General features: G+C 48.8%; 1 protein-coding gene across 3 annotated transcripts in view; it reads right to left on the reverse strand.

The window, feature by feature from the left end:
- Positions 1-4,413: 4,413 nt before the first annotated feature.
- The window catches only part of LOC146049969 (spectrin beta chain, erythrocytic-like), a 97,148-nt gene continuing 74,661 nt past the window's right edge, over positions 4,414-26,900 (reverse strand). For all 3 annotated transcript variants that reach the window (XM_083166685.1, XM_083166686.1, XM_083166687.1), the window contains exons 30-36: positions 25,040-25,236; positions 24,301-24,398; positions 15,991-16,057; positions 10,931-11,199; positions 7,597-7,770; positions 6,392-6,434; positions 4,414-4,918 (exon numbers count right to left, since the gene is read on the reverse strand). In XM_083166685.1, the coding sequence (XP_083022811.1) occupies positions 4,757-4,918; positions 6,392-6,434; positions 7,597-7,770; positions 10,931-11,199; positions 15,991-16,057; positions 24,301-24,398; positions 25,040-25,236 (1,010 nt within the window). In that variant the 3' untranslated portion in view covers positions 4,414-4,756. The remainder of the gene's footprint in view (positions 4,919-6,391; positions 6,435-7,596; positions 7,771-10,930; positions 11,200-15,990; positions 16,058-24,300; positions 24,399-25,039; positions 25,237-26,900) is intronic.

Below are 26,900 nucleotides of genomic sequence, written 5' to 3' on the forward strand. Positions count from 1 at the left end.
GAGAATCAGCATAAATTGCTGAAGCTTTAGCACTGTGGCTCAGAGTCAATGATGGGCAGATGCACTGACAACACACATCTGCAGCTCCCAGGTTTAACGCCTGGAGAAATGTCATTATTTGGCAAGTTCCAATAGGCTTTAACTTATAGTCCTGTGATAAGTGCCCGGGTCCATGGAATTACCCGCTGGGTAGCGAACAGTAATTTAATAGCTCTGGGCACAGCTGCAGCCACATGGTCCTGCAGCTAGTTGAATATGCCTCTTATACACCTTTCACATCGCACAATTAACCCAGGTCCGTGCTGGGATATTTGTGGGATGTGAAAGGGGAATAAGACCAGGGTTACTGTTTGATGTGAAAGTGCCGGGTCCAGCAATCCGGAAATCCAGCCATAGTTAAAAGAAGGCTTTTTCCTGGGTCAGACCCAGGTTGCTGGGTAGTATAAAGGGGGTAACCTGGGTCGAGTGACCCAGGTCTCATTTACACTATAGGAAGGAGGCAATGTCAGCTTCAAGCGCTGCCTCTCTCTCTGCCCCCGATGACGCACCATCGCCCCCCCCCCCCCCCCCCCCCAAGACATCAACGACTCGGCTTATTGCCAGGTCACTGCGGAGAGCTTCACCTCGCAAATGGCGGGTTGCTCCCGGGATTTGCGAAGTGAAAGGGGTATTAATATGATGAGAAAAGTGATTGTGCGTTATATACCGAGAGAGAACTTCTATCTTCATTAAAGTTTGATTATAATAATAATGATTTAAACAAAAAAGATCACAATTTGTTATATTTATTCCTTAAAACTTCATTTGTGAGTTGAAATAAGAAGAAAACAAACGTCAAAAAAAAAGGGGGACCACCAATAATTATATTTTCCCATCTTTAATGTAATAGCCACTACTGGGGAAACTTTAACTACATTAGCACCACTTTGAGACCAGTTGTAGAAACAAAATAACAATATTACAATATCATTTCAAAGCTGCAGTTCTTGCTAAGGAACCTTCAAGAAATGTCAGGGACATGGATACAGACAACAATGCTGAGTGGTAACATTCATGGGGCCAGATGCACTAAGCTTCAAAAGTGATAAAATGGAGAGTGATAAACAGCAACCAATCAGCTCCTGTCTGACATTTTTCAAACACAGTCTGTGAAATGGCAGGTAGGAGCTGATTGGCTGGTTGTTTATCACTCTCCATTTTATCACTTTTGAAGCTTAGTGCATCTGGCCCCATATCTTCTACAGGTTTCACATATCATTTCCACAAGAAGCCATGTTTTAGGACTTTCCCATAGGGGCAGATGAGGTCATCATTAATAGACAACGTCCAACATAGGCACAGGTGACGTCATTAGTACCTCAGTCAGTTTGGTTCTACCATCTGCGCACAAGCAGGGATATCCCTAAAACCTGAATTATTGGGTGCCCTAAGGACTGTATATGGCAGTGATGGCTAACCTTGACACTCCAGCTGTTGTTGAACTACACATCCCAGCACACCTTGCATCAGTTTTAGCATGGCCAATTAGTAAAACTGTAGCAGGGCATACTAAACTGAGGTAAAATATTTGTACAAAACACAAAACTAGTACAAAAGGAGCCATCTTGGCACATCTAGAAAATCTGTTTCCTTTGTCATAAGCAAACATGTGCTGAGCGCTGCTATTATGACATCACTTAGATCGTTATTCTTCAGGTTAATTTGTTTTTGTTCCTTTCCATGGAGGATGCTGATATGTTTGGGCTTGTATATAGTAGAATGTGCTTAATAACCACCTAATAACTAATTCCTAGTCAACCAATAGATTCGGCTAAGCTGACATCATGGCTGCCTGCACCGGGGGGTACTGTATATGTTGGATACACTAGAAGGAAGAAATTTACTAAAATGGGAGCTCTATTTCACATGCTATGGGCAACCAATCAGATACTATCTATTATCTTCTAAAAGGTGCTTAATAAATAAGAAGATTCTGATTGGTTGCCCAAAGCAACATCCCTTGTGAAACAGAACTCCTATCTTAGTACATTTCCCCCCCAAGGAGTTGAAATAAAGTATTAAAACAAATAACCCCAGGAAAGTGGTAGATTGAACAACAATGACTAACATGTCACATACATTTCTATGCCTGTGATTATATAGGACTATAGAAGAAACAAGTATCTGTTACCTGAGGTCAACCAATGAGGAAAATACAAATGGCAAAAACAAAACAAGAAGCATGTCAACATAATCAATGGCTCTGACAGTGTATCTTGGTATTTTATCAAATGCATGTAAAGGGATCTGACACTAGTTACAGTATAGATTTTTAGGATATCCATGCTTGAGCACAGATGACTTAAGGTGCATACACCTGGAATGATTTGAAGGACAATGTGGGTGTTCATGATCGATGGGAAGGACTAATCGTTGAAATTATTCCGTGCATCATTAACAATGCGCGTACCCGCCGATCGTTAACGATGGTCTATGATCTTCCCTGCATGCAGGAAGATCATAGACCAATCTTTTGTGAAGTGTATTAAATCGTTCCGTGTGTATGCACCTTTAGTTCCTCAGACAATTTGATTTACCCTTTGGGACTCAATCAAGGAAATCCTTAAAACCTGGACTGCAATGACAAAGGTCAAGATACTCTGCTGCAGACTTAATAGGACTACTCCTAACCTTTACGATAGCTTCCTACAGTAAAATGTTATTTTCTACATGTCCAGGCTGCACTCTATGTTACCGTGCCGCGACCTTGTGCCCTTGTGTGACATCACATAGCTGGGGGTGGGGCCAGCACTGGGCAGAAGTGAGCTAGGATTTATGATTGCCATAACCAGTGAGTGACCATATTACATGGGATTCAGAAACGGGCCCAATATCGTCTTAGCAAGATAAATTTGCAAACTCTTTTATAAAAAAGGTAATTGGCAGCCAAAGAAAAAACGATGGAAACCTTTTCTGTGTCAAACATTTCCATGTCAACTGGTTGACTGTTGACGCGGTCAACCTAATTATGATTCGCCCAATGATCCACACCCACAGAAATCAATGATTCGCAACATGTAATATATATTGTATGGAATATGACGCAGAATGATGTTTGTAAAATGCAATAAGCATAGATTGATGTATGAAAAGTACAAAAGGTACAAGAAGATCATAGATGTATATAGAGCAAGATGCAATCCCAAATGTCAAATAAACTGTACAATCTGATAGTGACACATATATTAAGCCATAGGAAGTCCTTGCAGGCATGTCCAAACTGTGACCCTCCAGCTGTTGAGAAACTACACATCCCAGCATGCCTTGCCATAGTTTTACCGTTCCCTAATAGCAAAACTGTGGTAAGGCATGATGGGACTAGTAGTTTCACAACAGCTGGAGGCCCATCGTTTGGACATCCCTGCTTTACAGTTATCGGAAGTCATTTCTTGTCATTATCATACAATTAAGGCCACAAATGAGTAAGCCTCAAGAACAGTGGTGGAACTACCGTCATGGCAAAAGTGCGGATACTGTAGGAGGCTTCACTTGGTTTGAGCTCCTGTGCATGCTTTTTTTTGTTTGTTTCTTAAAAATGGTGCAGCTGATATGTGTCCCAAGAATCGCTGCATTGATTCGCCAACAGTAATCTGACAGAAATTAATACGATTATTATTGAACGTATCAGTAAATATGGGTGGACAGTGACCACTACTAGCCTGTGTTATCTTCTGACCACAATGATGCTGTAAGCAGGGGTTAAAGTCAGGGGGAACGGGGTGGAACCTCTAATGGTGAGGTGGAACATTTTAACCTCCTGGCCCTGTACAGTAATTCTCACAGAAAAGGTTGCAGGGGGATGCCAAAAACCCTACCACTGGCCCCGACTCTGCCTAATGGGGGGAGGTGAGGGAGGGTAATTAGGTGGCATTGAGATATGATTCCCCCCCCCCCCCCCCCCCCCCCTCTGCATGACCACTTTAAGCCCTGGCCGTAAGTCATCTGATAACTTGGTGGTAGGAGGCTTAATAGATTGGCAATGCCCAACTTGGCAAACTATAGTTTGTGGCTACACTTGACTGGTCAATGCTGATTTTGCAGTAGGTTATAGTATATTACAGACATTTCTGTGATTGCATATTTTCCTTACTAAAATTAAAGAGTCACAAAGTAATTTTAAATGTAGTATTCTCCATGATCACTGATGAAAGAGCTCCCCCTACTGGCCCAAATATGCGAAAGCTTTCTAAAAAATATATGAGTTAAAAAAAAATAATACTCATACATTTTAGGATAATATCGATATTGTTGTCACACCATCACTGATATTCGACATTAGTGATATCTTGCCCATTATACAACTTTTCATCGGATTGTTATTGTAATACTGCTGGTGAGAAGATATATACAGCTAACGAATATATAAAATAATAATACAGGTAGACCAGGTATTTAATTGGCTATTTTGATAGTGATGCCAAGATTTGCTGTGCACCATTTAAAATGGACTCTGCTCATAGCGGAAACTGGGATTTATTAGGCTGGTTTGCGATATTCAGTTGGTCAGTTCACTTGAAACTGGTGACATCAGAAGCTTCTAGCGAATTGATTGGCTGTATATTGGTTCAGCTAATAAAATGGCAGGTACAGTTTCGTTTGCTTGGAGGTGCTCAGAACAGAAGGTATGGTCCCCTGCCAGGAACTGCAGCGGTCAGATGTTTCACTTAAGTCAAAAATCAGACCGTATTTTTTCCAATTCATCTGGTTTCTGTAGACGTTATTTTTTTGATGGGAAGAAGCTGAATCTTTTTTTCTTTTTTTCTGGCTTGCCATCTGAGGCAGACGTAGAGGGCAGAGGCAGGCTTTTAGACTTTGGTTTTTGACCGGATGTCTCCGAGATTGATGTTCTGAGATTATCAATCCATGCTTGACGTTCAGCCTATGTAAATAATAATAATAAGAATAAGAAGAAGAAGAAGAAGAAGAAAGGACATTGACAATTCTATATAAACTTGTAAAACGTGACATAAGGTGCTGAGGGTACAACTGGCCTGGACCCTACGACTCTGGCAGAGAGGGGAGGGCCCGCGTAGTTCTGTTGCACCCTTCCCCCCCAGCCGATGGTCATCCATGGCCCGATTCTCGCCAGCCACCTACATTTACAGCGGCGGGCCGCAGGTCAACTGCTGCCGCAGCTCCATAATTGGATGCTGTTCCCCTGTCCCACCCATGGGTTGCAGTGTCCTCAGTGTGTGTGGAGGCAGTTGGGGGAGTCTGATCACCGCTGGTCTACTCTGCAAAGCAGCCGGTGATCACTGAATAGCCAGGTAGGGGAGCAGGGGGCATAGCAGCTGCTCAGGGAGCGCTGGGTATGCCCCCAAAATGACAAAATATGAGTCATTGAGCTATGCCATACCACTTCACCCAAGACCAGGCTTACCACCTCAAGGTCCCACTTATTCCATAACGCAGCCGCGCCAATGGTGTGGCCAGGACCATCTTATCATATGGGGTTAATGGGCAACTGCCCAAGTGCCCCCGAATACTAGGGGCCTTCTAGCTGGGGCAGATTGGGCTGTGATCATCTGCCTCCTGAGCTCCTTTGGAAGCAGTAGAGATTTTCAGAGCAGCCAGGCAGCATTCTCTTCCTGCATCCACACAGTGAATGGCTGTCAGAAGGGTGACTGGTGGATGGCTGGTGCTATCCACCATTCAGAGTGCAGCATTCTCTTCCTGCTTCCCAGCCTACAGCCACACAGTGAATGGTTGTCAGAAGGGTGATTGGTGGATAGCTGGTGCTATCCACCAATCGGAGTGCAACATTCTCTTCCTGCTTCTCAGCCTGTAGCCAGACAGTGAATGGCTGGCAGCATGCTGATTGGTGGATGGCTGGGGCTCGCTACCAGAGTGCTGACAGCCATTCATTGTATGAAAGCTAGTGGAGAGATGGTGCAGGACTGCGAGAGGGGAGGTTATGATTTACAAAAATTCCTGTTTATGGGTAGGGGCCCCAGTGCATTGCTTTGCCCAGGGCCTACAATACTGTTAAGATGGCCCTGGGTGTGGCATGTACCGGGGCTCCTCCTACAAAAGTTGGGAGGTATGGATACACATACTTTTCCTAGCACCTTCTATCTATGTGTCCCCAGCCTGGGTGCTGAGCGGCTGATAGTATCCCCCTACCCCATGATCTTCTCCTGGCTGGGGGGCACGTCTGCACTTCATGCTTCCACAAATACTATGTTTGATGGGATTTTCATTTTTACCTCTTCATCTCTTTTTTTTAAGAATAGTTGCAACAAATAAATACATTTTTGTAAACTGCCACTAAACTAGACTGAGAAAACCCTCTGATACAATCCTGACAACCTGTCCTGCACACAGGCCATTACGTATTGTAGTTTATACATACCTCATCCTTCCCTTGGAAGAGCCACTCATTGCTATCGCTCAGCCTGGAAAGGAAAACACTTTCATTATCTTTCTGTTCTAAATGAACCATGTAGTGGAAACGATTAACATAGGTAAATGGGCCCAATTCGAACCTGCTCGCTGGGCTGCAAGGGTTCGGAGCCCAGTGAGCAGGTAAACGCCGCCCCACCGCCCCGCCGTTACGCACGCCTCCCAACCCTGATTCACACAGGGGGGAAATCATTCTCAATCACCAAATGATTCCTCCCTGCACGCAGCGCTGAGTAAGCCAGGACTCGGAGCTGCGCAGGCTGTGGGGAGAAGGAGATGTCATCAGCGGCCCTCCCTCCCAATGGCAGAGGAATGCCCGCACTCCCAGAAATCACTGGCCGCACACCCCCAAACGCCCGCAGGATGTCAATCACCCTGCGAGCAGCGAGCAAAGGCTGGCCTTCGCTTGCGGCCTTCGGGCGGGCGGCTCACACATGCACACTGCATTCCGTGCGCATGCACGGTTGTCTGATAATCGCACAGACTGTGAATTCGCAGCCCGTTGAGCGGGTCTGAACCAGGTCCATTGACCCATCTAACCGAACTGATCATAGGGAAACTAAGGGGGGTTATTCTGAGATAATCGCTCCCCTGCGTGTTCGCAAAGGGAAGCAATATTTAGAGACTGCTCTGGCACATAAGCATTTATGCGTATGTGCGGCCTCTTTGTGCGAGCGGCCATAGCAAATTGATTATTCGCCGGCCACTTGCACACAGCAGTGCGGGTGGGGGGTGCGGGGCAGCGAGCTGTGGCCACGCCCATGGGAATACCCAGCGTTTCATGGACGTTCCCAAGAAAATGTGCCCGTGACGCGGGTGCGGGGGGCAGGCAGCTGATGTCACCAGATGCCAGCTACCTGCCCTCTTCCTGTACAGGGACCCACAGATCTAAGACACCAGACAGGTGTCTTAGATCTGCGAGCGCTTGCAAAATCATTTTGCCCCCGCACGCAAGGCTGCGAATGGATGCATTGTGAGGGGGGGGAGGGAGTTTGTGCGGGCGCCGAGAGGTGTTTAGAGGACGCACAAAGCTTTGTGGGTCAACCAGAATCACCCCTTCAGAGTGAAGTTAGGGTTAGTAATAATAGGAGTCTTGTCCACAGATGTTTATACTAATATGTAATATCGCAGTGTGTAATAAATGCCGCAGCTCACCTAAGCCGGAATACATGCTTCTGCTTCTTAGAATTTGCCACAGCCTCACAAGCCGCGTTGCCTAAGAAAAGCGCATCTTCGCCATGCAAAGTCTCTAGTAGAGCAAAGCGCTTGGCATCTTCGTAAAAATGTAACTCATTGTTTGCTAGCACACAGTAGACATTGTTCCAGGACCTGCATATTAAGAAGATACAGTTATCCCTGTGAAGAACAAGTGCAGTATCGCAATAAATAGGCCAACAATATGACACGGACTTCATCCTAGAACATCAGTCACAGCAGTGCCAAACACAGGGTAATGTGCCATCCTGTGCCGGACCCTCACCCTAACCCAGTGGTTCCCAAACTTCTTCACCAGGGTGCCCTATAATATCAGCATATGTTCAAGGTACCCTATAGTCGAAAGGTGACTGGGTGAGCGAGTGTGTGACAGGGAGAAGTGGGTGACTGGAGAGCAGGTGTGTGACAGGGAGAAGTGGGTGACTGGAGAGCAGGTGTGTGACAGGGAGAAGAGGTGTATGACAGGGAGAAGAAGTGGGTGACTGGAGAGCAGGTGTGGGAAAGGGAGAAGTGGGTGACTGGAGAGCAAGTGTGTGACAGGGAGAAGAAGTGGGTGACTGGAGAGCAAGTGTGTGACAGGGAGAAGTGGGTGACTGGAGAGCAGGTGTGTGACAGGGAGAAGAGGTGTATGACAGGGAGAAGAAGTGGGTGACTGGAGAGCAAGTGTGTGACAGGGAGAAGTGGGTGACTGGAGAGCAGGTGTGTGACAGGGAGTAGAGGTGTATGACAGGGAGAAGAAGTTGGTGACTGGAGAGCAGGTGTGGGAAAGGGAGAAGTGGGTGACTGGAGAGCAAGTGTGTGACAGGGAGAATAAGTGGGTGACTGGAGAGCAAGTGTGTGACAGGGAGAAGAGGTGTATGACAGGGAGAAGAAGTGGGTGACTGGAGAGCAGGTGTGGGAAAGGGAGAAGTGGGTGACTGGAGAGCAGGTGTGTGACAGGGAGAAGAAGTGTTTGACAGGGAGAAGAAGTGGGTGACTGGAGAGCAGGTGTGGGAAAGGGAGAAGTGGGTGACTGGAGAGCAAGTGTGTGACAGGGAGAAGAAGTGTTTGACAGGGAGAAGAAGTGGGTGACTGGATAGAAGGTGTGGGAAAGGGAGAAGTGGGTGACTGGAGAGCAGGTGTGTGACAGGGAGAAGAAGTGTATGACAGGGAGAAGAAGTGTATGGCAGGGAGAAGAAGTGGGTGACTGGAGAGCAGGTGTGGGAAAGGGAGAAGTGGGTGACTGGAGAGCAGGTGTGTGACAGGGAGAAGAAGTGGGTGACTGGAGAGCAAGTGTGTGACAGGGAGTAGAAGTGTTTGACAGGGAGAAGAAGTGGGTGACTGGAGAGCAGGTGTGGGAAAGGGAGAAGTGGGTGACTGGAGAGCAGGTGTGTGACAGGGAGAAGAAGTGGGTGACTGGAGAGCAAGTGTGTGACAGGGAGAAGAAGTGTATGACAGGGAGAAGAAGTGGGTGACTGGAGAGCAGGTGTGGGAAAGGGAGAAGTGGGTGACTGGAGAGCGGGTGTGTGACAGGGAGAAGAAGTGTATGACAGGGAGAAGAAGTAGGTGACTGGAGAGCAGGTGTGGGAAAGGGAGAAGTGGGTGACTGGAGAGCAGGTGTGTGACAGGGAGAAGAAGTGTTTGACAGGGAGAAGAAGTGGGTGACTGGAGAGCAGGTGTGTGACAGGGGGAAGAAGTGGGTGACTGGAGAGCAGGTGTGGGAAAGGGAGAAGTGGGTGACTGGAGAGCGGGTGTGTGACGGAGAAAAAGTGGGTGACTAGAGAGCAGGTGTTTGACAGGGAGAAGAAGTGGGTGACTGGAGAGCAGGTGTGTGACCGGGGTAAGAAGTGGGTGACTGGAGAGCAGGTGTGGGAAAGGGAGAAGTGGGTGACTGGAGAGCAGGTGTGTGACAGGGAGAAGTGTTTGACAGGGAGAAGAAGTGGGTGACTGGAGAGCAGGTGTGTGACAGGGAGAACAAGTGTTTGACAGGGAGAAGACGTGGGTGACTGGAGAGCAGGTGTGTGACAGGGAGAAGAAGTGGGTGACTGGAGAGCAGGTGTGTGACAGGGAGAGCAGGTGTGTGACAGGGAGAAGAAGTGGGTGACTGGAGAGCAGGTGTGTGACAGGGAGAAGATGTGGATGACTGGAAAGCAGGTGTATAACAGGGAGAAGTAGGTGACTGAAGAACAAAGCATGAGGAAGATAACTATCTACTATTTAACAAGAACAGCGGTTGTACAAGGTGGTGATTTCAGGATACAGTATGTCTTGATAAAACTTTTTTTCTGCAAGTAAAACTATTAATATTTTTCTTCTGTGTTTTACTTTATTTAATTAATGAAATTATTTATTAGTTTAATTTCTACAAGACATGTTTTCATGCAATCAGGGCCGTAACTAGGGGGGGGCTGGGGGGTCACGCGCACCGGGCGCTGGAGGTGAGGGGCGCGCTGACAGGTATGTCCGTCCATCTCCTAGCGCGGCTGCAGGAAGCGCTGATGACTTCGAAAAGACTTGCCGGACGCTGATTGGCTGAATTCAGCCAATCAGCGTCCGGCAAGTCTTTTTGAAGTCATCAGCGCTTCCCGCCGCAGCGCTAGTAGGAGACGGACGAAGATGCGGCTGCGGGGTGAGCGGTGAGAGGACTGTGCGGGGAGGGGGGGGTCTCCGGCGCCAGGGACAAGGCGTCAGTTGGTCGGTCCCCCCTGTCAGCTGCTAACTAAGCAGCGGGGAATAAACGCTGTGCGCATGCGCACAGCGTCTATTCCCGCAGCCAGGGGGCTGGGGGCATGGCTAGAGGCTCACAGAGCCTCTGGGTCATGCCCCCATAGCGGCAAAATGGGGGCGTGGCCTCGCGGGGGGAGCAGCGATTATAGGCCACGCCCCCAAATTAGGCCACGCCCCCGAAAATTTCAACGCGCCTACGGCGCGCAGCAGCATCACTAGGAGGGGGGGGGGGCACCAAAAGACTGCCTTGCCCCGGGCGCCGGAAAGCCTAGTTTCGGCCCTGCATGCATAGAAAGTCCTAAGACAAGACTAGGCAAGTTTGCTGGGGAGCTGAGCATTGTTCTGCAGCTCTGGTGGACACTTCTTGTTTTGCAATAGGGCATACAGAAACATTTTCTATTATTGAAGAATAAGCCTGACCACCACATTGGGCAGGCATATGTACTGGCTTCCAACTATGAGCATAAAATAAATGAGGAAGAAGTAGGGAACTCTTTTGCAACCATGGCAATATTGCAATATTACATTTATACTGTTATCTTGTCTGCATTCTGGAGTAATCATTTACCTGTTTTGAGCTTTTTTCGGTGATCCCTCTAAGTCATGTCTTCTTAGTAAATACCCCTCCATCTGGACACTAATGGAACTAGCTACACTTGTTGGGAGAGTAGAAACATCTTCTGTTAGAACCATAGTTGGTCGAAGCAGACTATATTCAACCCGCTCGGTGTGTTCCGCCTGATGCTCAGCTTCTGTACTCTTCCACTGTTCTGTCCTATGTGTTTGTTCCATCATGTCCTCCGCGCTTGGCAATTCAAAGTCTTTTACTTCTGATGCCTACAGAATGGAGAGTTTACAGTAAGTCATAACATTATATATTTCTACCTACATGTACCATAGGTGTAGGGATGCCAATCCTGCTGTAACCCCCCCCCTACCCCCCTTCAGCAGGTTTACTCACATGGATGGGAGTGGTGCGGCTAGGAGCGGGGCAGGCGAGAGCGGTGCGGCTGTACAGATGGGAACAGCGGTGCATTGTGACATCTGACCATGTCATGCTGTGCAGAAACGGGAACAGCCAGGCAGTGTATAAGCACATGCGCAGTCTTATCCCGAAATCCCGGGATTGGAAACTCCGATCCTGGGATTCAAATCTCATGTAATCTGTCTGTTGCCCCTTTCTACTAGATTGTAAACTCTTCAGAGCAGGGCCCTCTTCCCTCTTGTTGTCTAAGCCCTCTTCTCTTCACATTTCACTCACAGCTCTCCCATACTCAAACCCAGGGGCGGATTGGCCATTGAAGTCACCGGGACTTTTCCCGGGAGGCCGGCCGACCCTGAGGCCGAAAGCTGCTGGACACTGGTGACACTGAATCAAGGGGCCGGCCACCGCGGAGTTATGGGTAGCCCGGAAGTGATTCAGTCTCCAGTCCAGCTTTGTCCGGCGTTTGTACAGATGAGGCCAGCCGCAGCGAACACCAGCAGGTCAGGTGGTGGAGCTGCGGCTGGGAAGACAGCGGGGCCGGGGTGCCAGTCAAAAGCGTACGGAGCAGAGAACCCCCTCCCCCTGTGCTGCTGCTGCAGCTTCTGCTGCTGCTCCGGCTCTCAGTGGCTGCTGCTGCCTGTCACACTGCAGGCAGCAGCGCCAGCAACATGAAGACCAGCCGGCTAAGCTCCTTCACAGCTCCCATATCCCCCAGCCACCCTAACAAGTGTACATCAGTGACTGTCAGCACTGGACAGGGGGCGGAGCTACACGGAATGGATGGGCGGAGCCACACGGGGTGAGGGGGCGGAGCTACACGGGAGCACAGCAGGGCTGATGAAAGCAGAGGATGAGCTGCCACACAGATTTTAAGGTAAAAAAAAGTGTGTGAGAGAAAGCAGTACTGTCAGCAAACTATGTCCAGGTGGAGCCATCCTCATTGTATCTGTCCCCCACACACCAATCGCCACGGTTCGCTGGGGATTCTGGCATGTGTGCATCTCCGATGCTTGCTTACCCCATTCCCAGCAATGAACATGCGAGCGTCCGAGACGATTGCGTGTCCGTTTATGCTGGCGGGCCACCCACCAGATCAGAGCATCTGGCGCACCAGCGACAACAATGAGGCTGGCTCCATCTGTAAAAGCAGTACTGTCGGCAACTGATGTGGATGTTATTTACAGAATAAGCAGCGCTACTACTGACGGCAACTGGTGTGGGCGTTACATATAGGCAGCGCTTCTATTGATGGTAACTGGTGTGGGTGTTACATATAGGCAGCGCTACTACTGACGGCACTCTCTGTGCTCTCCTTCTCTCTCTGGGCTCTCCTTGTCTCTCTCTTCTCTCTCTGTGCTCTCCTCGTCTCTCTCTCTGCGCTCTCCTCGTCTCTCTGTCTTGGCGCTATCCTCGTCTCTCTCTCGGCGCTCTCCTCATCTCTCTCTCTCTCTGTGCTCTCCTTGTCTCTCTCTGTGCTCTCCTTCTCTCTCTCTCTCTGCGCTCTCCTTGTCTCACTCTCTGCGCTCTCCTTGTCTCTCTCTCTGTGCTCTCCTTGTCTCGCTCTCTCTGCGCTATCCTTGTCTCGCTCTCTCTGCACTCTCCTTGCCTCTCTCTCTGCGCTCTCCTTGCCTCTCTCTCTCTCTCTCTGCGCTCTCCTTGCCTCTCTCTGCACTCTCCTTGTGTGTCTCTCTCTCTCTGTTCTCTCCTTCTCTCTCTCACCGGACTCACAGCCTCATCTTCTATGGTCTTCTCCACATGACCCACTGCTGCCCGATCTCCCTCCACACAGAACCTGCCGCCTCTGCCTGCCTCTTCCACAGGACCTGCCGCCTCTGCCTCCTCTACGGGACCTGCCGCCTCTGCCTCCATCAATGGACCTGCCTCCTCTATGGTACTCACTGTTGCCCCCCTGACCAGGTACACTATTTGCCTTGCATATTGAAAGTGAAGAAGGAAGAGGGGGGGGGGGGGGGGAGGAGACACATACCATTTTCAATTCTCTCCTCTCCCTTTCCTCCACTCTTCCCTCTCTTTCTTTCTCTCCTTCTCTGCTCTATGTCCTCCCCTCCTCTTTTTCTCACTTTGCTCTCTTCTCTCTCTCCTATCCTTGTCTCTCTCTCTCTGTGCTTTCCTTGTCCCCCTCTGCGCTTTCTCTCTCTATGCTCTCTTCGTCTCTCTCTCCCTGCGCTCTCCTCGTCTCTCTCTCTCTCTGCGCTCTTCTCATCTCTCTCTCTTCGCTCTCCTCATCTCTCTCTCTCTGCACTCTCCTTGTCTCTCTCTCTCTCTCTCTCTCTCTCTGCGCTCTCCTTGTCTCTCTGTCTCTGTGCTCTCATCTTTCTCACAGCGCTTTACTCGTCTCTCTCTCTGCGCTCTCCTCGTCTCTCTCTCTCTCTGCGCTCTCCTTGTCTCTCTCTCTCTGCACTCTCCTTGTCTCTCTCTCTGCACTCTCCTTGTCTCTCTCACTGTGCTCTCCTTGTCTCTTGCTCTCTGCACTCTCCTTGTCTCTCACTCTCTGCGCTCTCCTTGCCTCTCTCTGCGCTCTCCTTGCCTCTCTCTCTTTGTGCTCTCCTTGTCTCTCTCTCTGCGCTCTCCTCGTCACTCTCTCTCTGCGCTCTCCTCATCTCTCTCTTTCTCTCTGCGCCCTCCTTGTCTCTCTCTCTCTGCGCTCTCCTTGTCTCTCTCTCTCTGCGCTCTCCTTGTCACTCTCTCTCTGCGCTCTCCTCATCTCTCTCTTTCTCTCTGCGCCCTCCTTAGTCTCTCTCTCTCTGCACTCTCCTTGTCTCTCTCTCTGCGCTATCCTTGTCTCTCTCTGCGCTCTCCTTGTCTCTCTCTCTGCGCTCTCCTTCTCTCTCTCTCTGCGCTCTGCTTCTCTCTCTGCGCTCTATTTCTCTCTCTCTCTCTCTGCACTCTCCTTGTCTCTCTCTCTCTGTCTCTGCACTCTCCTTGTCTCTTTCTCTCTCTGCGCTCTCCTTGTCTCTCGCGCTCTGCACTCTCCTTGTCTCTCGCTCTCTGCGCTCTCCTTGCCTCTCTCTCTCTGCGCTCTCCTTGCCTCTCTCTCTCTCTGCGCTCTCCTTGCCTCTCTCTGTGTGCTCTCCTCGTCTCTCTCTCTCGGCGCTCTCCTTGTCTCTCTCTCTCTCCTCCTTGTCTATCTCTCTCTTTGTGCTCTCCTTGTCTCTCTCTGCGCTCTCCTTCTCTCTCTCTCTGCGCTCTCCTTGTCTCTCTCTCTGCCCTCTCCTTGTCTCTCTCTCTGCGCTCTCCTTCTCTCTCTCTCTCTCTCTGTGCTCTCCTTGTCTCTCTCTCTGTGCTCTCCTTGCCTTTCTACAGGATCTCCCACAAAGCAGTAAGTTGCTTTGTTGTCTAGCATTAAAATCATAGGTAACCCTAACAACGGTTCTTGTACGGCACTAGCCATAGTGCCATAGTGTAGTCGTTAGTTGGGGGGGCCGGGGGCCCAAGCCTGGCAGGCCATCGTTGCATGTGGTATACTATGTAATGGGTGTGTGACACCTAATAGGCATTACGGTGTGGATTTTTGGCGCGCGCCTGCGGCGCGCACTATCCCTGGTGTCCCTATTTTACCAAAATGGTGGCATTAGTTTTGCCTGTCAACGATGTATCTAAGTATAGTGATGTAATAATCCTGCTACTGTAATGCTGGCTCCGCCCTTTATTGATTTGTTGCCACCCACATGAGGCCACTTTCAGAAATTTTCCAGGGCCACTTTTAGTCCCCAATCCGCCCCTGCTCAAACCCTCAGTGTCCATCTTTGGCCACCAGCCCCTAGTAGTACATTGATGTTAAGTATTGTCTCACTGTACTGTTCCTTTGTACGGCGCTGCAAAACACTTGTGGCGCCTTATAAATAAAATAATAATAGTAAAAAAGAAGAAAACTCTCCAATTTTGGGGCCAAATCTTAGGATCCCACCTATCCCCCCCCCCCCCCCCCCCCGGAAAGGTGGGCAACCCTCCTGGATTCTGGTGGACCCCCGCTCCCCCCCCCCCCCCTGATTGCGGCTTCCCCCGCCCCTGACTGCGGCATTTAAATAATCTTATCCGCCGATCTCAGGGGAGGGGGCGGGGCTAAGTGGCTTAATCGCGTCATTTAGCCCTGCCCCCTCCACGGAGATCGGCAAACTGGGTCACTTTCCTTCATGGGGACGGGGCTTAATGACGTCACACTTAAGCCCTGCCCCCGGAACCCCTGCTGAAACACGCACACACACACCCTTACTCCAAACACCTAGGCACACCTTCGTTTTCACTAGGCACCACTGCGTTTTTTATGGCAATCCCATAAAATGCTAGGTTGCCGCCCAGAAACGATGGCTTCCTGTCAATCAACTAGCGAACAGGACGGCTTCGTGCTCGCTTACTGTGACCCGTACGCATGCCCAGTTTATCGATAATCGCCCGGCCTGCAATTTCCCAGGCATGCGATTAAGTCAAATCAGGACCATGGTTCTGTAAATCCTGAGTAGTTGCGATGGAAGTGGATGTGCTGGCTAATAGAAGAAACAAGACGACTGCAGCCAACATCATTCTGACTGAGGTGCAGATAAAGCTACATAGCCAGTAACAGCTGCACAGACTTGCAGAATATATTCATTGGAAAAGTAATTTAGTGATCTTCATCCTCTCACCTGGGCAGGCTCGTCATACGTCTGTCTGTCTGGTTGTATGAGCTCTCTTTCCTCTGGTGGCGGGACGCTAGGCAGAAGAGCAGGTAAAAATGACTTCATCGATAATATAAAGGTGACATAACATGTAATGACTGTTGCATTTATGTACCATTTATTTCATCAATACAACAAAAATAGCTGCTAAGTTAACTCATGTACATTATAATACCAGCCAGTCAGCCCCCAACTGTCATTTGAAACATGTGGCAGTTGTGGGATATAACTTTGATAGGAAAGATGGCCCCGCTCATGTCTGGGCTCCATAGCAGCTGCACCAGAGCCGGCCCTTGCTAATTGGATGCCCTAGGCAAGATTCTGGCTGGTGCCCCCCAAGCACAACCGCTAGTTCTGCCCCTGATGCAGTATCCCTCTCCTAATGCAGCACAGATCACAGAAGCAGCCAGCACATCGCATCACCCCTCACCCATAGCAATCCTTATCCACAGAGCTGTGATTAGACATTTTGGTGCCCTGTTCTAGAAAGAGGGGTATGGTCAAACAATTGTACCCAGTGGCGTAACTATGAAAAAATTTCCCCCCTGCCACAAATCTTTTGCGCCCCCCCCCCCCCCCCCACCACCACCACCACCTCGACCCCCCCACCTCGACCTCCCCAACCTCGACCTCCCCAACCCCCTTACCCCTTAACATAGTGCCGCTGCATCTGCCTCGGGACCTTCCGCCGACTAATCAGTCTGTGCTGCGGCTCTCCGTCTCCCTGCTCTCCCGGCTCCTGCTGTCTTAAAAAACATATCACTCAGAAAATGGCTGCCCCCGTACAGCAGACCGTTTTTAAGGATGCTAGAGGAGGCCTCCGCCTCCTCTAGCATCCTCAAAAACGGTCTGCATTATGGGGGCAGCCATTTTGTGTGTTTCACGTTTTTTATTGCAGAAGGAGCCGGGAGAGCAGGGAGACGGAGAGCCACATCGCAGACTGGTAACAATAGCCCCGCAGCCCCTCTGACGCCCTCACCTTCCAAGCTCCTCCCCACCACCGTGGGGGCTGCGGTGTGATAGTTACGCCACTGATTGTACCCCTGATTCAAATTATGCCACACAGTGAGTCGAGTTCAATGCCGCCAGCGAAGGAGTTTGTACGGCGCGTATTCAATGTTGGGGCCAAATCCTCGCCGCAAATGCAGAGAGTCAGCCGCATTTTGTGGCGAGCCTCTGTATTTTCATGGCCACACTCGCTGCTTCCACCTCGCCTCAGGGAACAGGCGAGGAATAATTGAATACCCTGACAGCGAGTTATCAGCACCTTTTTGTGCCGATAACTCGCCGTAAGGGCATTGAATACCCCTCAGTAACATTTAGCAACCTTAATCACATTACATGACAGTGTCCTTTAACTACTTTACGCTACACAACAGTACCACTTAACACATTTCGCCTCACAGTAGTGCCCCTTATTCACGTTATGTCATACAGAAGTATCCATTATTTACATTGGGATGCAGTTACAATCCCGGCGGTCGGGATCCCGGCGTTCAGAATCCCGACGCCGGAATCCCGACCGCCGAAATGCCGTCACTTTCTCCCTCCGTGGGTGTCCACGACACCCCTGGAGGGAGAATAAATTAGTGTGCCGAGCGTAGCGAGGCACCGGGCCCGCTGCGCGGCGAGCGCAGCGAGCCCGCAAGGGGGGGCGATCCACGCCCCCCCCCTTGTCGGCATTTCGGCTGTCGGGATTTCGGCTGTCGGGATTCCGGCGTCGGGATTCTGACCGCCGGGATTCAATACTGAATCCTTTACATTATACAGTGTTGCTCTTTATTCACATTACACCACAATGTACAGATGGAGCGGTTGTCATTCATCCCGACAGCGCCATGTCAGCATGTCTCAGTGCACCATTCGCCGAGACAGGAATGCTCGCGTGTCCATTGCCACAAATATGGTGTGCGGGTGCCTCGCACGCACGCGGGCCTCATTTACGCCGGCTCCATCTGTAGTGCCCTTTATACATATTACGCCACAAGGTATGGTGTTTGTGTCTATGTATAAATAGATGATCTAAGTACCCACAAGCATATATATCTGTAAATACAAAAAGTAGCACAATCGACATTCTTCAGATTTCAAAAAGAGGATATATTATAAAAAGCTAAACACCAAGCTCTTTATAATATACCCTTTTTACAGTTACACACATTAATGTGTAATAAATGTTGTGGCCCTTTCCTACATATATAAATTGAAGCTCCTCTCACCCCTTGCTGTATATATACTTAGTATACTTTTTAGTTCATCAATCCCACCCCTTATATAATATTAGCCCATCACCCCGTTGTATGCTTTATGCTGCCTATTTTGATCTGCTGTTACTGGCTGGCTGTGGCTGGGGGTTCCTCCAGGCATAGGTGCCGATTATGTGGGTGCTCAAGGGCCCGAGCACCCACGGAAATTGATGAGTACCCACAGGCCTGAGTCCCGCTGCTGGGCCGCCATATTAACTTGCTAATTTGCGGCTGCAGCACCCACATTGCCAGACCCGCCACCTGGGAAACAGTATGCCGGTAAGAGTGCTGCACTGTGGAGGAAATTTATGTACCTGCACTGTGGGGGCATTTATGTATATGGAACTCTGTTGCCGTAATTTGAATATTGGAGACAACTGTGCTCCATAATATAAATTGGTATTATTTTGTGGCCACACCCCTTCCCCATGAAGCCACTCCTCTATATTTTTGGCTTGAGCACCCACCAGCAAAAACATAAATCGGCACCTATGCCTACACTGTGGGGGCATTTATGTACCTGCACTGTGGGGGCATTTATGTACCTGGAACTCTGTTGCCGTAATTTGAATTTTGGAGACAACTGTGCTGCGTAATATAAATTGGTATTATTTTGTAGCCACACCCCTTCCCCATGAAGCAACTCCTCTATATTTTTGGCTTGAGCACCCACCAGCAAAAACATAAATCGGCACCTATGCCTCCAGGATAGCAGGTTCCTTCGGGTGTTGCTTTATGCACATTGGGGAAGGAAGAGGAACAGAGAAGCCAGCGGGCACCTGTCAATTCGGCTAAGGTGGCTGGCTGCAGTTGATCAGTGTGGTGGTTGGGTGGAGGCTCTGGGCACCCAGCAATCCCTGTGCTCCTCCCTTCTTTCCCTAAAGCCAGTGCTGCCAGTGTTAGACACTGAGTTTGCACAGGCTTCCATGCACTGGGTTCAACAGGGCTGCCCCAGGAGACACTATTATAACGCAGCCACAGTACTGGGCATCCCTATACCCTGAGAGAGAGGGAGGGGCCTGAGATGGCCTGGTCCACCCCTAGGCATGGATTACTAGGTATCTGCCTATGGTTAGGGCCACCTATACCTAATGTACATATACACTATATTTACACATACATATTTTTTTGTGTAGTTCTTGATGTCACATTACATGCTTACCCTGTTATATATGATATTATATTTGTACTGAAACCCTACTTTAATTCTCTATGGCTACAAGCCCTCTGTATGTGCATTATCAGCCAGTTTCTACAGTTGTATTACTGCTAGATGCTGCTGTGATTGGTTCTCTGCTTTGTATCATCCCTCTTGTTTTATAAAATACAATAAACAGTTATTTAAAAAAAAAAAAAAAAAACACAGACAAAAAACCCCATTAGCTAATTCCTGTCCTTATACTGGACCTTATTCACTGATGGTGAAACATCCTGTATCTGGATAGGAATCAGTCATGTGACCGGCACAGGCATGATACAGCTGGCCATTGTGACACGCGCACATTCTAAGCACCTGTTCCTGAGCCTCACTTCTAGGCAAGCGAGGGAAGATGGAGGTTGCTTATGATGAAGCTATGGATTGTTCTGAAGACGATGATGTTTTCAGCACCAATGTCTCTATAACGGATGATGGATGGAAGTCTATAGGCCCCACCGCCAATATAGAGAAGCTCTTTACTGAGTTTGATCGAAAGATTTTCGGAGGGAAACTTCAGGGCGTTACTGTGGCATGGAGTAACCATCTGAAGAAGTGTGCAGGTATCTGCCAATACCCAAGCCGTTATACCAGTGGCCCCTGCAGGATAAAACTCAGCAGGCCCCTCCTGAGGCAGCAGTCCCGCAGCGATGTAGTGGATATCCTCCTGCACGAGATGATCCATGCGTATATCTACACCACGCAGCAGAGAGACACTGGTGGGCACGGACCGCTGTTTCTACACCTCATGCAGAAGATTAATGACCTGACTGGCACTAACATCTCTGTGCGCCACAAGTTTTACACCGCAGTGACTAATTTGCAATGCCACAAGTGGCAATGTGACAGGTGCCACAGTTACGTCAAGCGCTGCATGAATCGGCCCCCATCACGCCGGGAAAGGTGGTTCATTAACCACATAATCTTATGTGGTGGCACTTTCCACAAAGTGATGGAGCCTCCTCCTCGCCAAGGCACAACAAGATCTCGGCCATCAGTGTGTGAGGATGAAGGGGATGAGGCTGAAAGACCATCAAAAAGGTGCAAGACATCTAGCGCTTAATCATCTGGTGGAGGCACCTTGCTGCAGCTCCGGTCCTACAGCCTGCGACACCTGGCTTTCCTTACCTGGATGCTGCTGACTGTGTCCCCTGGGACCCCTGCTTGTCACCTGGGACCCCTGCTTGTCACCTCTGTACCAACAGCATCATTAGACCGGCATCCTCTGCTTCACAACAGCAGGCGTTGGCTCGCTGCAATGAGGACGACATCTACCGGTCCACTAACGACAGTTGACTGCGCATGACTCCCAAACACAGGAAGCTGCGCAGGTGCTTACAGAGCTGTCACACAGCAATATATTGGACTACACCCTATTTATTGTAGCAAATAATAAAAACAATTAAGGTGAATGTTTTATGTGGGTATAATAATTTTAGGTTTCCTTTAATGGTGTCATGCATATGGGTGTATTTAATAAATTGTGATGTAGATATTTTTGAAAGAAAAAAAAAACCTGTCCCAGTAACACGAGCAGCACTTGTCTCCTGAGGGGATGCTGCTCTTAGCTGCAATACCCTGGTCTGGGCCCCATGATAAATCTATATATAGTAATACTGCTGGTGTATGTATGATACCAGTGTAATAACAGCAATGCACTGTAGAAATACATCATAGTCCTGTGTAGGGGATACATACGGTCAGAATACAGACACCAGCATCCTGATGGAGCGAATCCTGATATGTGTCAGGTAATTATACTTACCTTCCCCCTTAACCCCCCCCCCCCCCCATCAGCCTGACGCTAACCCTCCCCCCTGCAGGCTGACCCTAACCCTCCCCCCAGCCTGACCCTAACCCTCCTCCCCCCAGCCTGATCCTAACCCTCCCTTCCCCACCTTCTATGTGCCTAACCCTAACCCCCCTCTACTCAGCCTAATCCTAACCAAAAATGTTTTGGTAAGCAATTACATAGAGCCCCCTCATAGGCTAAAATTTATAAAGGGACAGCGCGTGCCATTGGCTCGCTCCAAAAAAAGGGGCATGGTCTCACAAGGAAGTGGTATGGTACCAAGGGTACGAGGAGATAATGAATGGAAGATAACAGGGAGATAGTAGGTGATTGGAGAGGCAGGGGTGACAGAGAGATAGTAAGTGACTCGGGAGATAGCAGTGACCGGGACACAGTGGGTGACTGGGGTGGCAGGGGTGACAGGGACATAGTGGGTGACTGGGGAGGTGAGGCCGACAGGGACATAGCGGAAGATTGGGGAGGCAGGGATGACAGGGAGATAGTGGGTGACAGGAGGCAGGGATAATAGTGGATGAATGGGGGAGGCAGGGATATAGTGGGTGACAGGGACATAGTGACTGACAGGGAGATAGTGGGTGACTGGGGAGGCAGGGGTGACAGGGAGATATTGGGTGACTGGGGAGGCAGGGGTGACAGGGAGATAGTGGGTGACAGGGAGACAGTGGGTGAACCACAATTCACTAATGTCCCACAAGACAGTTCAGTAAAATCTTTATCTAAGGAATAAGTGAGATAACAGAAGTATTTATCAGATGCTCCCCTCCAACATCTATTTGCAAATTAGCTGAAGGCTCCACAAGCAGATTTAATAAGAATCCCATTTCCCAATTCTTGCTGCCCCAGCACAGGGAAAACACTATGCTTCTGGGAAAAAAATTTATTCAATCCACCTATTGGCTGCCTGAGTGCACCAGTAGATGGCCAGGCTGCCCCACTTGATGGCAGGAAGGCTGGCAGGCTTGCACCCTCCTCAAGCATTTCTCTGTCCCCCACAGTCAGTGTCCTTCCCCGGTACAGGTTCTTGCAGTGGGCGGAGTGATAGCATGACATCACACTGCTCATTTGCATCTAAATAAGTCGCATCCAGCGAGCTGGAGAATAGCAGTGCCAGCAGTGACCAGGCTGGCAGCTGCTGCGTTATGTTACAGGTGGACACTGTGTGGCACCCTACTTGGTTGTATACCACATGTAATTATAGAGCTGGCCCTGGAAGCTAGTACATCATACAGAGCTGCCTACTACCTGCACAAGTCATTCTGCTATTGTGTCCATGGCCACTTACAGCAAAATACTGTAACTAAGGTTAAGCAAGAGGGTGGTACAAACAAAGAGGGGTACCTCTGTGCAAGAGTCGGCACCATCTGTTGGTTGCCACATGATCCACCACTGTTAAAACTGGGCTGGCCCCTGGACATTGCAAATACCCTAGGTAATTGCCTAGTTTGCCAATGCCTAGGGCCAGCTCTGAGCTGCACCCCCTGCATCTATGGTGGGTACTTCCTTTAGACTCCCACCCCATTGTGAATACTGTGCCAACTGCAGATGTTGTTCACAGCCATGGTTCTGAACTTGGGGGCATGGTGGTGCTTTTATGGCACACCCAGGAACCTAGTTTATAGAGAGAGAAGGGTTCGTCACAGGCTGTAATTTATATGGCAAAAATGATTTAAAGACAATGAAAGAAACCAACATGAGACTGATCAAAGACAAATATCCGAAGTGCTATGTTGGTGGTGCTCCCCAAAAAAGTTCAGCAACAAAGCTGTACAAAGGGGGGTGAGTCCAAAGAGGGACAAAGGAAGAACCAGATAGGTTTTTGGGGCATGCTTGAATGATTGAATAATTGTAGGAATATAGGTTAATTAAAATATAACTTTTATTACACTCATTTAAAATAGATGCGTGAAAAAGACTGTAATTTTAGCAGAGACTAACAACAATTAGTGTACATAAATACAAACATATTAAACATTGTATTTGTTTAATCACTGCTCTTGGCGAAAATGTTTGTTCTACGGTGACCACCCCTCCACCCTATACATATTGATTTTATACTCTGCACTGCTGGCATAGTTCGTGCAAAGGGTGACGTTACCAAGTTCAATATTGATGATTGAAGATTGAGAGAAAAGTAAAGTAGGAGAGATCCTCATGGGAAACCAAGTGCCTCTGTTTCCCTAGTAAATATATACGGCACCGAATATTCCCTACAGGTCACCCGGTAGGTACTGATCCGGCCTATCACTGCTTAGCTGCTGAGATCGGATGGGATCAGGCGGCACAGTGATGTATGGTCGTATCTTTTATTGGCTCAGATGGCACATGGGTGGCATGCAGGACCAAGTGTCACTTCTGCTTTCCAAAGGGTTAGCGAAGGCACCACCCTGTTGCCATAGATGGTATTGCAGGTAGGGACTAGTGACCCAGTGGATGAGAGAGTAACGGACACAGAAGATGTAGAGTACAATGTGGTTTTTGCAATGCACAGGCCCTTCTACTATCCTCCATCATGTCAAGCATTGGATGGAAGTTGAGAGTGATAGTCCGTGCACGCTCATTCAAGCGTGCCCCAAAAACCTATCTGGTTCTTCCTTTGTCCCTCTTTGGACTCACCCCCCTTTGTACACCCAGGAACCTAGACAGGCCCGGTCACTTTGTGGCATATTTTACATTAACAATAATGATAATAAAGTTATGTAATTTTGTATGTACCAGAAACATTCTATGCTTTAATATATTGCTTAAGAGCTACTTAGTACTTGTGTGCACTTAACACATTGGGGGTTATTTTGGTTGATTCTCTTGGATGCAAATTTGCATCCTTTTGAGTCAACCAGATCCCGCCTTGCGGCCCACCATTCGTTTGCAAGGCGCGTACATTCGCACAGCATGAGAATGTCACAGCCTGCAGGGGAACATCCACATCATTCGATGGTCCCCGACCATCGATTGATGTGGAACGTGCACGCATATCTAAGGTTGCTTAGTTACTCATAATATTAAATAATTTTGTTGAGTCTTACTGAATTTCTGCCTGAACCTCTCTTGTTTCCGCATCAGCTGCCAGCGCCATTTGTAGACTCCTGGCTTCTTGATATTTCCGGATTTCCATTAATTCCAACTGGAAAAGGACAAATAGTGTAATTAATAAAAACACTGACAAATATTGTCCATGTAATTCCGATCAGCTATAGAAATTCATTAGCTGAGACAGGGACAGATTTAAGGGTCAGGTCCCCTATGCACAATATTTTTCGCCGCCCCCTGGACCCGGAAGGACCCTGGGGGCTCGGCTCAGCTGTCCCCGCCCCTGCACGACCATTCTATACACAGCAGCCAATAGGCTGTGTGTATTCCAATGGGCGCCAGGTGGCAGTGGCTCAGCTCAACCTGAGCCAGTGAGCCGAGCGGCACTGGCAGAACCTCCGGGGTGCGGGATCACAATCAATCATGTGCATGGCCGAGCGGTAGCGGTGATTACTTTCGGCAAAACAGCTGCTCGTCACTCGCCGCCACCTGCTCGCCCATGCTGCTGCCACTGCCCGCTCGGCCATCCAATCCCATGCTGCTGCCAGTACCAGCAGCCTGTTAAACATCACGTCAGTCACCACTTTGTGACTCACAGGCAGCCTGGCTGCCTGCCGCCTGTAATATGTGCTGCCCCTAGGCCTCTGCCGCACGGGCCTAGTGGCAAATCCGGGCCTGAGTTGAGACCTATTCAATGTTCGACAGCTGACACCAATTGACAGATGTGACACGTACCGTGGTCAGCCTTTCCAGTGCTCCAAATCTCTCTTCCCACGTTGCTGCAGATTTCTCAATGGCTTCATGCTTCTTTAATAACTTTTCCACATCGTCTACACTATTCCCTACGTGCTTTGTCAGCAAGTACGGTTCTTTTGCTATCAACCAGGCTTCTGCTATGGAGGCATCTCTTGCAAACTGGCAGACTTCCAACACTGAAAGAAACACCGTGTGATTATTACCAAGTGGGACAACAACAACGGTGGCAACAGTTGTGCTCAAGTAGAGAACATATTCCTAATCCATGACCTTGGCACATAGGGCCTGATTCAGGTTTTATGGCTAGGCCGTGTATAATCCCTGCCTAGCATGCACCTTAACGCCACCCCACCGAACGGCCGCCGCCACGCCCGGCACCCGAATCCCTTTGCTGCCTTGCGAGGGGATGTGTCCCGCTAGCAGGAGAAGCCGACCATCGATTGATTTCTCCTGTCCAAACTGACTTTTATTTCCTCCGCAGATCACAGAATATGGGGTGGGTGCTGATATCATGTGACATCAGCTTCCTGCCCCGAGCAGGCATTGGCCCACCAGCGTTCCTATGGGAACCCCAAGTGTTTTCATGGGGAGGCCCGTAAAACGCTGGGCGTTCTCCTATTCCGGGTTGGTGTCCACCACCACCTGCCCCCCTCCCTCCCCTACCTTGGCGAGCGTGATACTCATCGGAACAGGCCCAAATTTGTCCCCGTCCCATCACTACCGAATGAAACCCATAATTTTGCAATGATGTCATATTTGACCCCCTTAATAAAGATATTAAGGGGTATTTTTACTAAGCTAAAGGCTTAAAACCCAACAACCAATGAGCTATCTGGCTACTCAGGAAAGGAAACGCAGGAAACAAAGGAAACATTAAATAAGGAGGCCGATAACATTGATAATTCTATGGACAAGATCATATTTTATTGATATATTAATGCTGGATTATTGTTTCATTTTATTAGAATATCTATATTTTTTATTAAAAAAAAATATAATATGAAATAATTGTTAATTGGTGTTTAAAACTTGTTTGTGGGCAGCATTTATATAGCCTGATAATTATTTCCCATTATTAAAATAATATTTATTTTGAAACACCAGTTAATAATTAATTAATATTGACCCTTTTAAAGAATGAATCTTCAGATGGTGTTAGACCACTGTTAAAGTGAGGGGGAACTGAATTCCACCACTTCTAATGGTAGGGGGAACTGAGTTCCACCTCTACCACAGCCCTGAACAGTAATTCCAACAGAAAAGCCTGTCCCAGCGGATTCTTCTTCTGGCATGGCGTATGTGATGTCATACCATCACCGCCGCTGAAATGAAGAAGAGCCACTAAGAGGAACAGGCTCTGTGCATGACAAAGACAGGGTGAGAGGGGGCAGAAGGGACTCAGAGGTGGGGAAGCTGCTGGAGGGACACAGGCCATGGAACTGCTAAGGGACATGGACAGTGATATGCTGGACTGTGACAGAGACAGATGTGTATAAGCAGAACAACTGTGGACATTATGTGTATAAGGGGCACCACTGTGTGATTTAATATGAACCAAGGGCACTACATGCGGTGTAATATGTATATGGTTATGCTACTGTGTGATGGCATTTTAATTGGAGTCACTGTACTATTGTGTGACCACACCCCTTCCTTGTGGGACCATTATCCCTTTGTGGGAGGTAGGGCACAAATTCACTGGTTTAGGTATGAGGTGTGTGTGTGTGTGTATGGGGGGGGGGGGGGGGGTTGGTGTAAGAGGAAAGGAGCGTGTACAAAGATTATTAAAGCTTGTATTTTCTTTGGCTAACTCACATATACTTCTGTTTTTTGTACAATG

The sequence above is a fragment of the Crinia signifera genome, chromosome 12, assembly GCF_055691185.1.
Source record: "Crinia signifera chromosome 12, ASM5569118v1, whole genome shotgun sequence".
NCBI classification, from domain to species: Eukaryota; Metazoa; Chordata; class Amphibia; order Anura; family Myobatrachidae; genus Crinia; species Crinia signifera.